The sequence below is a fragment of the Archocentrus centrarchus genome, chromosome 7 (assembly GCF_007364275.1).
Source record: "Archocentrus centrarchus isolate MPI-CPG fArcCen1 chromosome 7, fArcCen1, whole genome shotgun sequence".
NCBI classification, from domain to species: Eukaryota; Metazoa; Chordata; class Actinopteri; order Cichliformes; family Cichlidae; genus Archocentrus; species Archocentrus centrarchus.
Window position 1 is genome coordinate 23170533 of NC_044352.1, and position 14439 is coordinate 23184971.

General features: G+C 39.1%; 1 protein-coding gene across 1 annotated transcript in view; it reads left to right on the plus strand.

Annotated features, from left to right (window-relative positions):
• The window catches only part of cntn3a.1 (contactin 3a, tandem duplicate 1), a 76130-nt gene that overhangs the window by 38916 nt on the left and 22775 nt on the right, over positions 1 to 14439 (plus strand). The window contains exons 6-10 of the mRNA XM_030732846.1: positions 4315 to 4518; positions 5020 to 5122; positions 5767 to 5951; positions 8371 to 8510; positions 13499 to 13628. Coding sequence (XP_030588706.1) covers positions 4315 to 4518; positions 5020 to 5122; positions 5767 to 5951; positions 8371 to 8510; positions 13499 to 13628 — 762 coding nt within the window. The remainder of the gene's footprint in view (positions 1 to 4314; positions 4519 to 5019; positions 5123 to 5766; positions 5952 to 8370; positions 8511 to 13498; positions 13629 to 14439) is intronic.

The window sequence follows — 14439 nt, forward strand, 5'->3', positions numbered from 1 at the left end:
CACATGTACTTTTCTTTGATGTAATACACACTTGTGCACAAACCCACTCTTGATTCAGTATGTCCTTGGCCTGTCATGTTCCATTCCTCTTTCCTCTTCTCAGATCATTAAGGGGGAATTGATGCTGCCTGTTCATTATATAAGGGCTAAACCAAAATGAAAATCTGCCACTCACTGTCACTCATGATTGCATTATTCCATTACTGCCCATCCACAGTAGGCTCTTAAGTCAAATAATCAAATACAACCAATGGTGCTTTCCACTTCCTATTTCCTGCTTCCTTTTCTCACCATAAATCTTTAACTAACCAATTAGTAATCTCGTATTTGCTGTTGTTCAGTGTGTCATGCCTTGCTTCTATAGAGGATATTGTTTCAAAAACACAGACATTAAATATACATGGAAACGCCAGGATGAGAGCTGGCATATATTATTTAGGAGAGAGGATATTTCAATGTTTCCCTTTGTGGTTTGAATGGATCGAGCCAAAAGTTGTTTGGTAAGTCGTAAAGGCTTAAAACACAAATGCAACAAATGTGTCTCACTGGTGTCCATGAATGTCACTAAAGGATTAGTTCAGTGTTACAGGAGTTATGAGAGAAAAAGAATCCCACTCTTAAATATGAGGCTACCAGGATTTAAACCAGAAGGTTGTTAGCTTAGCTTAGCTAAATGACTCAAAATACGAGTAAACACAAAACTTGATTCTGTCTAAAGTTTAAGAAAATTTTGATTTTCACTAATTACTGCATGTTTTTGTTTTATGTCATTTAAAACAAACAAACAAAAAACTTACAAACAAGTAAAAACAGGGTCCTGCACTATAAAGCAAGGTCAGCATACCCAGGGTATCTTTCTGTTATCTGGATGTATAAAGAGGTTGCACAAATAATAGAGAATGAAAGTAACACATCCGCTGCAGACAAATCAGCGGTGTGAGAAAAAAAAGCACTGTATAATAGTTTAGTGTTGAGTTTAGTGTTGCATGAATGTGTGTATGTGCTCTAAACATTCTGGCCAGTAAGACTAGAAAACAGCTTCTATGCTAATGAAATGCGGCCGAATTGAAGGGAGAAAGAAAAGCTGACAAAAATGCCTGTGTGAGTTAACAGACCTATCAATATCACAACTTCATTATTAAGACTGATGAGTTATAATTGAGTATTCCATTAAATTAATGTTTAGATTTGCATAAGACAGTTTTAGATTATATTCTTTAAGCTTCAGCCCAGATGGTGTTTAATGAGCTGAGAGTAACGAACAAACACAAAAACAGAATTAAAATGTAGGCTTAGTCTACATGCTTTGTAGTGCAGGCCTCATAATACTCAGAAGGTAAATTTAAAGAGCAAGTCAAACATAAGGGCCAAATAAGACAGATACAATGAAGTTAGAAAATGATAATAAATAAATTCTAATAAAATGGCAAAAGTAAAGGAACTGAATGTCATGAGCTGGTAGTGAGGCAGGCAGGATGTGGACCTAAAAATGCAGGACGTGAACTCAAAGCACAGCTTTTATTGCTGGCGAGAGGCAGGAAATAAACAAAACTTCCAGAACGTGGCTCACTCGGACAAACTAGAAACAGTGTAGCACTACCATGAGGGGAACACTGACAACAACACAACAAAGGACATGAGACAATATATACAGACAATATATACACCAGGTGTAACGAGACAACAGGAGACAGGTGGAGAGAAGAGGTGGACAGAATCACACTAATAAAGCAGGGAGGAAGCAAAATAAAATAAAACAGGAAGTGAGAACTAAAAAGGGAAGACACAGACATGACCTAAACACAGGGGACTTGACACAAGGGAAGAATCCAGTGAAAGTAATTGGAATTAAGAACAAGGTATCCTAAAGAATACAGGATAAATGTAAACATTTCACAACCCAAAGATCAGTGAATAAAATGAACAGAACCAGGAAGCCCAAAACTGAAAACGCTGGGTCGGAGACCCAGGATCATGAATGTGAAGTGATGAAGTTGTTTCCTCTGCCGATACAATGAAAAGATTCACTTTCTTGATAAAAAAGATTCCAAGAAGTCTGTGCTCCTAGCTACGGAGATTGTCCCGGAAAAATCCAGCTTCTGTTTTTGTGCAGGTTAAACAGTGTCCAGTCTTTACGCTAAGCTAAGGTTCTCCTGCTGCAGCTTAAGAGAAATACCAAAAGGTGAGATTTTCAGTATTGTCCAAAACTGATACAGATGCTCTTTTACTATAATTTATTGGTAGAAAACATTTAATCCATTTAATGTATCCAAGTAACACAACATGGCTTAGTTTACAGTGTTGTACGTGTGTAAAAAATTGTCTTAACTCAGTGACTTAGTTCACACCAAAATTATATTTTTTTTAATGTCAAAGCACATCTTGTCAATAAATACATGTTGTTAGCAGATGTATTACACACAGGATTTTACATATTGTGATAATATTTCTCATATTGGAGTTCTGGGCATCACTGGCACATACTTGGAGAGGAAGGTGTGATTGCAATGTGTGGTCCAAGTTTCAATCTGCTGTTGGGTTGATCTCAAGGTCAGGTTGTTCTTTACTCCTCCAATGCACATAAAAATGTTCTCTCTGCCTGGTAAAAAGGGATCATCCTCACATGCTCATTATACTGTAAGTTGTCTCAGCTATGAGGACCCACAACCACAAAATGTTGGCATATTAAAAATATTCTTAAATACAAAGACTGGGTCACACTAAAGAGGCTGGCATAATTACAGAGACTATAAAACAGATTATTTTAGCGTAAGCATTTCTAGAAAGGTGTTAGGAATGTTCTCAGAGCTACTGTGAGAGAAACTACTTTAAAAGACACACTGTTTGAAACAGCTTTTCCACGAGCCCATATAAAGTGCTGGCACTTGTTTTTAGTCTTTGCTTCTGTTTATTTACCTGTATATTAATGGAAAATAGCTCAGCTTTCATCAATTTCTATGATGATTGTTTTTGCTGTTTTCCGGACTGCTTAGAAAACTCCCTACTCCAAGCAATTTTTCTCCTTAAGAGCTTAAGAGTGCTAAGATGTTGTTATCCTTACCGGGAACCTTAGCTGTATAGTGAAATTCTTTGAAAAAGTCATAATTATGGGATTTTTCTTTGAATTTCATCACTTAGAGCAACTTTTCATTTGAGGAAGCTTTCAGAATAGGGCCCCCACAGGTTGCAGCTGGCAAGAAGTCAGGCCAGTTTGGCGCGAGCGCGAGTTAAAGCAGAGAGAACAGGGGAGAATGAATAAAATAACCAAAGTTGTTACAAACGTTCTCAAGATCACGATCTCTTTATCACTTTGTGATTTGCAAGGTTAGCAGTAATATGTCAAAGCCCACACATCCTCTTGTCCCCTAAAGAGCAGAAGTGAAGAATACTGAGTCAGTAGATGAGTGTCCGACTCACATCTCAATTATTCCCTGTTCTGTAGTGCAGAGTCATCGCTTAGACAAGTTTTTACCAACAGCCAAGATTGCTTTTGGGACAGGGATGCAATATGGTCCAGAGCAATCTATCCTAGTGTCAATATGTCAAAACACCATCATTCGTTTTTATAATGTTGCTGATTGTTAGAGCAAAGCCTCTCTGACTGCACTCCATTTGGTTGATAGTACTGGGAGTCTTTCCCAGAAGCTTGTTATCATTGGTGATGAATAGTAGACTAGGTTGTAACATACTGAATAACCAAATCTGTAATACATTGGTTTTATTGGGTGTTATACTGTTTTTTTGTTATGCAAGAGGTTCAGCTTAAAGTTTGATTTAGGACCTCACACTGCTACATGACAACCGCAAAGGGGGATACTTTTTTTTTTATGTACATCCACTGTTGCTGTGATTTTACATGAATACTTATTGGGTTATAAATCCCAGAAAGTAGTAGATAAAATAAAGAATAGGAGATAAAAAAATAAACAGGATATGTAAAATAAAAGAATAGTGCTGTTAAAGGCGCATTTTACTTTAAGCTCAGTTTATATTGGGAAAGTCATTATAGATTCTCTGAAAAGCATACTCACAGCATCATGACTTCAACATAGCAGACCTATCAAACTTTTACCATATTGAGGACATTTATCCAGCAGTGAGTAAGAGTAATTGCACTTCAATTATAAATTGTGTTTTTAATCAAGGAAGCCTGGTTCTCAGTCCAATCCACTAATTGCTTTATCCCTGAAGGCATCCACTTACCTTCTGAAGTGACGAGGCTGCTGATGAAGCACACATTATCTGTGTACGGGTGCAGGCGACGCTTAAACGCAGCATGTGTTTTTCATCCGCTGCTTTTGATTTTGTTCACAGAACTTAGCTTCACGTGGATCTTCAATGAGTACCCCTCGTTTGTCATCCAGGACACACGACGGTTTGTGTCTCAGAAGACGGGCAACCTCTACATCGCAAAAGTGGAACCCTCTGATGTGGGAAACTACACCTGTGTAGTCACCAACACAGTCACCAAAAGCAGCGTTCAAGGTCCACCGACACCTTTGGTGTTGCGCGTTGATGGTACGAAAGAAGCCCTTTGCTAAAAATACACACAGAGCATAAAATAGGAACAGTATTTTTTAAAATTATATATATTAAGCTTATTTTAGGAACTTTCTAAACAATTTTCATTCAGTTTTCTTTTTCAAAAGACTGTTTTTTTGTATAATCATACAATTTTGTACCACTGTGGTTGTTTTGGCTGAAACACAATGAAATGTAATCATCTGTGCTACTTATGACTTTGGCTTGACTCACTAAATGAAACTTTTTAACTATGCTTTTATAGAAAATAATTGAAATACTTGAAATTTAAATCACCAAGCCCACAAACGCAGCACAAAACCCCTCCCAACGGGCTCAGCAAGAGTTCCTAGAGCCCATACTGTATATCGCGTCATCATATAGTGATCTAAAGCATGTTTTGATTTGGTTTCATTGTGACCTTTTCAGGCCTTAAGTTGAAAGAATTCCCCTCATGTATGTGAGGCATCACTCCCATTTTTCTCTTTGTACCTGCAGGTGTGATGGGCGAATATGAGCCAAAGATTGAAGTGCAGTTTCCTGAAGTTGTTCCTGTTGCTAAGAGCTCAACTGTCAAACTGGAATGTTTTGCACTTGGAAAGTATGTCCCTCTGTGAATTATTATGACACATTCATAAATACACCGTGAGCTGTTTGTAAGCTGCGTGGTAAAAGCAAACAACTTCCTCCATGTTTCAGATTAATTACACATTAAAATGCTTTATTGCTGTTCATTCATTGTTATTATTTATATATTCAGCTAACGTAAATCTCAGTAATATACCAAATTATTAGCTGACAGTCGTAATTGGCTGATTTTCATCTTTTTGAGTCTATCAGCAAAAACGATGACATTCAGCAGTGGCCACTGTTTATCACTTGTGTCCTATCAGTTTTGCAGTCCTAATATCGGAAATTGCTTTCAAAGACATTAGTGAAATTGCATAAATTTGTATCATTTAAATTGTGCAAATTCAATAATTGTAGAAAGATGAAGGGCTGAAAGATTTTAAAATGGTACACATAGTTTGTAGAAGACATCTTTGTTTTTCTGTCACACAAAGGGTGATAAATATCCTCAAAAATCAAGTAAATGATCAACAACCAAAGAATATATTAGCATAAGCCAGTATCAAGTTATTATATTAAACATTGCTGCTGATATCACCCCAGAATTTTACAATAAGCACATTTTTTTTTAATGATTTTAAGCTTTTGTTGTGTGTTGTATTTTCATGGTTTTAGCCCTGTGCCAACCATCAGCTGGAAAAAAGTGGATGGAGCCTCTTTTACCAGGAAGGTGGACATAAATAAAGCCAGTGGAGTTTTAGAAATCCCTTACTTCCAGCAGGAGGATGCTGGGATGTATGAATGCGTGGCTGAAAACAGCAGAGGAAGAAACTCGGTGAAAGGAAAGCTGTCTTATTACGGTGAGCAGGAGCACGGCTTGCCTGTGTTTGATCTTAAACTCACCTCACTTCACATCTCTTAGAGATTAAAAAAAATATATCTCAAGCCTTCAACCTGCCAGTCTTCTTCCTCATATGTCATGTAGATTCAGAGACTTTTACCAAATCCTTTACCCGCTGATTTATAACCTTATTTAAACCTGCTCAGAGGTTCATTGCTGCAAAGTATGATTGAAAAAAAGAGTGCACCATTGGCATTGGGGTGTAACAGAAAGTTTTATTTGTTGTCACGTAATCTGTAGTTTTTATTAGAGCCTGTATATAACTGCATCATATAGTGGAATGTGGTAGTAAATTAACCTATTACCAGTAGTGCAGTTCAGACAAGCTCTTTATTGTTCCAGCAGGTAAGACGGGCCACACAGATTTATACCACCCTTCAGCGAGATGTGATTTTTCCTTCAGCACACTGGACTTATGGCCCATATTGTGAGAAAGCTTTTAACAGTCCTTGATGAAGGATTTTTATGGTTTTTCTCTCCATTATTTTGCAGTTTATGCATTGATGATATCTGCCCACAAGGCCCAATGGGGATGTGCTTGAGTGAAATCATCAAATCCAGATTTTTCTTTCCTGTGAAGGAGGATGTCTTTGATATGATAATACTGGGGTTTTTTTGCAGCACCTGTGGGTTAGATGAAATGCTCACAGTACCTGTAGGTAGGCTGAGGATTGAATATGCATTAGTTTAAGGAGAGTAGCATGACTGGCAAAGTAGGATGCTTAAAACAGGTAAAATGATGTGGTGGTGTTATGGTCATAATTTTTCAGCAACTAATAGCTAGTGTGCTCATCTCACCTACAGCTGGGTGGAAGTCGTGTTTCTCTTTGAAAGATTTAAGTCATGTCTCATCTCAAAGCTGCGCCGATTGACTGGCTGCCAGGTGATAAAAATCAGTAATCTCATTTTAAAGTCCCATAGACAGGAACTTGTGGGACATCCATCAACTCTGGAGGAGAATAGAAGAATCAATATGGTGATGTGGTGTTTGCGACAACCAAACTGAATGAGCAAAGTAACAATAAGGGTCAGCCTCTCTCCTTTCATTCCCCACTTAATTGTCCTTCTGCAGTTCCAGGGGGGGTTTAAGTAATCAGATCATGGTTTACCGCATTTGAATGGGCTCAGTCACGATCAGATTGACTTTGTGCAGAAGTCACTTGCACGAGTTCTTCCATTCCATTATGTTATCTCAGACAACCTCATTTGTAATGTTGTTAACAGGGTGTCATGCAGTCGTGTCTCTATAGTCACGCATTTTCAGTATTAAAGAAGCACATTTTGATCTGAAATGTGTTTTAAAATGATTGGTTTAAGTTGCTATGTGTTGGCACTGAATTTACCATGACTACCAAACATTTATTTTATTATTAAATTAGCACACCTAGGTGAGCAGACAGACTGACTGACTGACTGAACTACCATTCTCCGTGACCCTGACAGGACATCATGAATTCGTGTGGGTGCTTCCCAAGGTCCATAAATCTTCTTACAGTGGTGCTAGTCAATTATGTGACAGTAAAACCACCATTATAAAAACAGAGAATTTCCTTATACTGACCAGAGATCCACTGTTAGTCCCAGTCAACCTGAACATCTCTAAAGCAAACACAAAATGCTGTTTAGCTTCGAACTTTACAGTGGATGGTTTCACCTATTCACTGTTGAATTTTCTTCATGATAACCTTATTTCTTATTTCCATCCATCCATCCATTCTCTTCCGCTTATCCGGGGCCGGGTCGCGAGGGCAGGAGCTCCGTGAATCGCCACCTTATCGTGGTGGAGGGGTTTGTGTGTCCCAGTGATCCCAGGAGCTATGTTGCCCGGTGGCTTGTCCCCCTGGTAGGGTCTCCCATGGCAAACTGGTCCTGGGTGAGGGTCCAGACAAAGAGCGGTTCAGAAGACCCCTATGTTTGTAACAGCAAGGGAACAGTTTACCCTGCTCGGGATAGGGTTACCGGGGCCCCACCCTGGAGCCAGGCCTGGGGAGGGAGCTCGAGGGAGAGCGTCTGGTGGCTGGGCATTAGTCCGTGGTGCTCGGCCGGGCGCAGCCCGCAGAGGTTACATGGGCCCGCCCTCCTGTAGGCCCACCACCCGCAGGAGGCATCGTAGGGGTCGGGTGCAGTGTGTGTTTCTTATTTATATATTTTCCAAGTTGAAGTCAGCTTCAGGTTAATTAGGAGTGGACTTATAATTTGTACCCTTGAATGCTTTTTAAAGAAGTAATTGCCCTGCTCCGCTGGCTCATTGATTTATTCTAAAAGTGGTCCTTATGGTAACACTAAAGCATTTGTTTAGCAATAAAGTGTTAATTTTAAAAAAAAGTATGTGTGTGTGTGTGTGCGCGCGCATGTGTGTGTGGTTTTTGACTTTGTAGCTGCACCTCACTTTACTGAAAAGCCTCAGGATGTACAGAAGACCATTGATGAGATGCTGGTGTGGGAATGCAAGGCCAGCGGCAAACCCAAACCCTCGTACCGCTGGCTGAAGAACGGAGAGCCTCTGGACCCCATGGAGGTAATGCATTTCTTCTTACACTGAGTTTTGTTGTTGCTTTTAATAAATGCACAAATAAAAGACTACATTAATAAAACAATTCCCTCCTCCATGCAGCACTGGTCCCACCCCCCACCCACCCAAAAAAGCAAAGCAACAAAGCTGGAAGGATAGAAGTTAAAAATCAAATCAAATGAAAAGCAGAGAAAAGGATCTCACTTTTGATCACAAAATCAGTCTGCAACAAGGAATATCATCAAGAGTCATCGCCTTTTCATTGCCAAATATTGAAGAGTCCTTGAAACAGAATAATCAGGATAATCAAATAATAACTGTATTTTCAAGCCAGAAAACCATTATGTTTGTGTGCAAATCACTTCCTGACAAAATTCCTCTCTAAGGTTTTTATTACAACTGCAGCAACTATTTTAGCTGGTTGTAAGAGTTTGCAAACTAGCATCAGAACAGTTTTATGAGTCTGCTTTTTCATTTTCTTTTTTCATATACAAGTTTAAGCCAGACACTATCACTCAAGTCCCCCAGACGGATAAATATATTCTATATAAGATCCGTGAAACATGTGCTTAGCTGCCGGTATATAAAAATATACTAATTTGTCTCCACCTCTAGTCAATTCCAAGTACGGTAGTATGAAGTTGTTTTTTGAAAATAAGCACATTAAAACTACTGAAAGGCTGAATTATAAGCTTGTGGTTAAATGCTATTGTTATTGTTAGCAGCATGCCAGCATTTCTTCTAAGTCAACAACCTTTAAGCAGTTCAGTGAGTGGAGATGAGAGTAATTTAATGTGTAAGATGAAAGATGATAAGATTACAGCAGATTCGGGACCATCTTGGTTAAAGGATGCTTTGTGTGTTGCTGCACTGTTTTGCTGGATTCACTTTGCTTCAATGCGAATAATGCTTCCAACTCATAGGCTTGTACTTGGCGAGAACATGTCAATTTGAAATGCCTCTATTTGCTTGGGACTAAATTTGGCATCAAAAGTGTGTGTGTATGTGCCGGGGGTGGGTGTTTGTATGTGTTTTGCAAAGAAGCCAAAGTGATGCCATTTTCTGCCTGTCATCAACTGGGGACTTTGTCGACAATTTAGCGCTCAATCTCACTCTTATCTGCAACTCTCAATTTTATCATTAAGTCTCTTCTCTCTGGGGAGGGTGAGAAATGCCTTATCATCCAAAGTGCATTTCACATTTATGCAATTTGCCTTGTTTTGTGTTATTGTGCTGCTGGAGTGAGGGTGCTTTCTGTCTGAAAAGAACAGCTCCAGAGAATCACGGTTGCTGATTGTGTCAGTAATGGGCCCAAAACTGGACTGTTCCTATTTTGCTGGACATGTCTTTAAAGGGGCCAGGTGGGCTTTTGTTTTCTGGAACTTGGATTGAGAGCTAAGATAGATACTCCAAATATGTGGCGCTTTAATTTGAGAGCTTTAATGTCAATACATAAGCACTGAGGAAGATTACAGTTTTGCACTCTAAGTGGTTTGCCATTATGACACAGAAGCAATCTGCAAAGCCAGTATGGGAAGCAGCTCAAGTTTTAATCTGTAAAAATAGACAACATTGTTTGAACATTGTGTCATTTAAAGCTGTCTGGGTTTTTTATTTAACTTGAAGGCCCACACATGCTTAAGCACAGGAAACCCTGATCATTCCACGTGTGCAATTCTAGTATTGATTAGTAAATAACGCTGTAAAACTTCCTTTGGCAGGTAGCCAAGGTAACATATTCTCTGTACATGTGGCTATATTAATGAGGTGGGGTGTTACCATTTTCAAAATGCCACCGTCAACCGCGGCAACAGTAAATCAATTTCCAAACCCAAAGGTCAGCAGTGTAGAAGGAGAGGGAGCAGGAGGGGAAGGCCAAGGGGGCCATTTGTTATTCCTCATTAGAATGGATCAGTTCTCTCTCCCTCCTCTCTGTCTCAGCATCTTTGGTGCTTTCTTTCTCTTTCTTAAGCTATCTTTGAAGCATTTTCCTCTCTCTCCGCCTCATTTTCGGTCTGTTCCAAGGGAATTAAATGGCGCAGAGGAGAGCTGTCACTTCAAAATGTCACCCCGGCAAAACAAGGACCCGCTCATGCTTGTATTTTTTTCACTACACCACCAGCTCCCCCTTTTAGTTACATACATGATGGTTTCTCTACGTTCGACCTTCAAAGTCTGCTACCTGCCTTCTGCGGAATTACTGTTGTAGCCCCATAGTCGCAACAGTAATACTGCTACTATATGTTAGCAATAGGATATAGAGAGAGCAACAAGAGACTTAACTCCTCGCAGCTCAACTTGATACAGTGCTCGTATCAGAGAGGAGTCAAGCATAATTAAAGACAGTGATGAAGTAGACAAAATGCCACCATTTGTCTTCAGTGCTAAAGAGACTGTGATGGAGCCACCACTGAGTGTCAGGGTACAGAATAGTACAGCATCCCGTGCACTTACATGTTCGTCTCTTTCATCGCCCTGGGCTTGTGCACTGTGTAACCTGAAAAGAACCATCTTCTTCTGTTCAAAGTCACTCTGTATCCTCGCTCTTTTTGTAGTCCTCTCTCTTTCTTTATCACTCCTTTTCTCTTGAACACACATATATGCACCCAGTCATAGGCAAAAATGATGGGACTACTTGATTTCTACTTGGAAACCGCTGGATGCATCAACACCCAGGACACCCTCTGGCGGCGGCTTTAGTGCTAGGTCAGCCATGTGTCGATCTAGTGATTGGTCCTCAGAAAGAACTCTATTTGAAGGTCCTCTGCAGTATCGCAGACTGATGTTAAGGGACAGTCCTTGTCTTTTCAAGTGGCAGCACTGTAATGATTCCAGACGACAGACAGACTGGCAGCAGGACCCGCTGGACTACTTTGTCAGAGGCATTAAAAGGTCCAGCTACACTCAATGGAAAGATCAAGGGCAAGAACAATGAGTGCTGCCTCAATTAAAGTGGCACAACTATAAAACGGGGGAAACAAGCAGTGCCAGACCTTGTAAAGGTCAAAGAAGCACTCAAAAAAGAAGAACTTTCAAAGTAAATGTATTTATTTTAAAACAAATATCACTATTTTATATCTACAACTATATCTATATACTTATATATTTATATACTATGTACTTGGAGGAGTACAAAAGCTTTGTCCTAATTTTTTCCTCAAAAGTTTGATACGCTTGATTTCAGTCATTGTTTGATAATGACTCAGTATTCAGCAAAGGAGGACTACAACTCATTAATGTTGGCCTGTTAAGACCAATTTTGAAAATAAAAAATGGAATTAATTCTCCTAATACAGCCCTACCTACCATAAAGCTATTACAGAGTAACATTTTTATATTATCATATGGTGCTAATTTCACTGTTAGAGATATTTATTTGAAGATTTAATGTTCTGTGTGTGTATGCACTGCTGAGAAACGACAGTGAGAGATGCTCTCATTGTGTACCGATCTCTGTGTAGGAATGTGACTGAAAGCCTGAAACACTGGGACCCGGTCTGCTCACTGCAAAAAGGAAAACAAGATGTATCCATGCACGTGTCTCACATCGGGATTCTCCTGCTCCCTCCCGCTGACGTTCTGTTAAGTTCGGCTCTGTTTCAGTAAAATTCCAGTTTAATTGCGGAGCAGGAATATGTGCAGGCTCAGCTCGAAACACTCAGCGTGAGGACTGAGTAAAGGGTTACAGGACAGAGCCAAAGTTTTGGCAGTGCGCTCGCAGCTTTGAGCCATCCAGCTGTGCCAATGCACTCATTCTGAAAACATCTCCACTTATTTATTCCAAGTAAATACACACTGCTAGTGCCAACTATCACACACATACTGGGCACAAAATAAGACATGCTTTTCAGTGTTAAATTTTGTGCAGTTTATAGGAAAGTGCCTGCCACATACTGTAGTAACTCACTTTCTTGGGTTTCATTATTTGATGGAGCAGAGCAGTCGCACTCATTGGCGCAGACGGACTGACCGATTACAAGATGTTGCCACTCGGTCTGTGTTTATAAGTTAGATGGTGATTAATTACAAACCTTCACCAATCTGAGAGTGATTGCAGTCAGACCAAGTCAGGTCAAGGTTGCCTCCCACCAGGCGACCTAAAAGCGGTCAGCCAAAGGTTGAGGGTGCTGCATGCTCAACCTCTGAGCGACCTGTTGCTAACTTTTTCCCAAACAGCAAAAAAAATGCAATCACTCACCTACCACCGTTTTTTCCTGGTCACATAGGGGTTGCCGGCCTGAAGCCTTGATCATAAAACTTGTTGTCATAAAACTTGAGCCAGTAATTTGGGGGAATTTTTTTCTACGCCACACCTTGCTTAAATTTGACTGAAATTAATTTTAATGTGTACTGAGCATAAAACTAGCAATAAACAGTTGTCACTGAATGTTTTACAGTAATCCAATTAATGAAAATAAATATATTATTTAACATTCAGCTTTTAGTTATTGTCTTGCAGTCATTTTTTATTGTTTATAATTTTCAATATAGTTCTAATAATATAGTTCTAATAATATAGTTCTAGCAAAAGAAAATGAAAGGCTAGATGGATGAATAGTTCTATCATATATAAAAGTTTTTTAGTCCTTCATTAAAAAAAAAAAAAAAAATAGACCTTGCTAAAGCCTAACTATAAAAATAGCTATATTTTTTCCAGGAATGTTTACTTTATTTCCTTTGAATTTATATAATAAAAAAAAATCCTTGTATTATATTATACTGCCTCCTCATTTGAAATACATTTATTAATTTAAATAGTAGGTTGTTTTGTACAGTCTAACAGAATATTAGAATTTAGTGATGATGTAAAAAATTGTTCAGAACATATTTGACAGACATAGAGACCGATAACCTTGAATTTAGTTCAAATAGCAACCTGCGAAATCACTGAAATGAAATGAAATTATGAAGCACACAACAAACTTGTTGTTTAGTCGATTTCAAGTCATTCGATGTAAATGCATGCATGTGTTGTGTGTTTTTGTCTCTAACAGGACAGAGTTCAAGTAAATAACGGAGTTCTGACAATCAGCAGCTTGAACCTTGCTGACATTGGCATGTACCAGTGCGTGGCAGAGAACAAGCACGGTCGAATCTTTACCAATGCTGAGCTGCGAGTTGTAGGTAAGACCAAACAGAGAAAATGGTTCATTTATATAAATTAATTAGATTTGAGGCCATATCTTTTATGCCCACATTCATGTTTGCATTTACATATGCTAGAGAAAAAAGGTACAAAACTTAATTTTTCCACTGAAGTTCTTTTTCTTTTCTCTTTCATGAAAGTCGGTACAATGCAGTGAATCTGAGTTCTGTTCACTGTGTGAAGGAGATTAAGGGGAAAAAACATAATTGTGTCTAAAGTTCTGTTGCCAGTAGTTTGACCCTAAGTTCACTAGTGCGCATGACCTCATTTGATGCTTGTCCATCTTCTAGGAAGGCAGAAGTGACTGATATGTTTGCTAAGCTGAGTGTACTGTGGATATCAGGATAAAACAACTATATGTTGCCTTGCTACTTATATGTTATACTATTCAAGTATATAATATCATCAGATGACGTTTTTCACTAGGAGCCAAGAAGCACAAGCTAAAGTGGCTCGTTTCAGACAGATGATGACCTTAGAGGCTGTACTGATACCAAGTGTAACATAAATAAGGATGACTTTTAACTGCCAACTATGCAAAATGTGCTCATTATGCACAGTTTTCTGAATATCACCAGAAAACCTCCACTTCTTGTGAAGTTCATGGATCATGTGTGTGTGTTTTTGATGTACGGTTTACTTACGGTAGATGCAATGTAATTATGGAAGATGAGGTATGTCTCAAAATGTAGCTACATGACACAGGGAAGGGAACTCAGTATGCGATACACACTGTAGAGTTACAGTGAAAGGGTTTTGGTTTGGGGAAATTGTCAAAGGGCAGACACG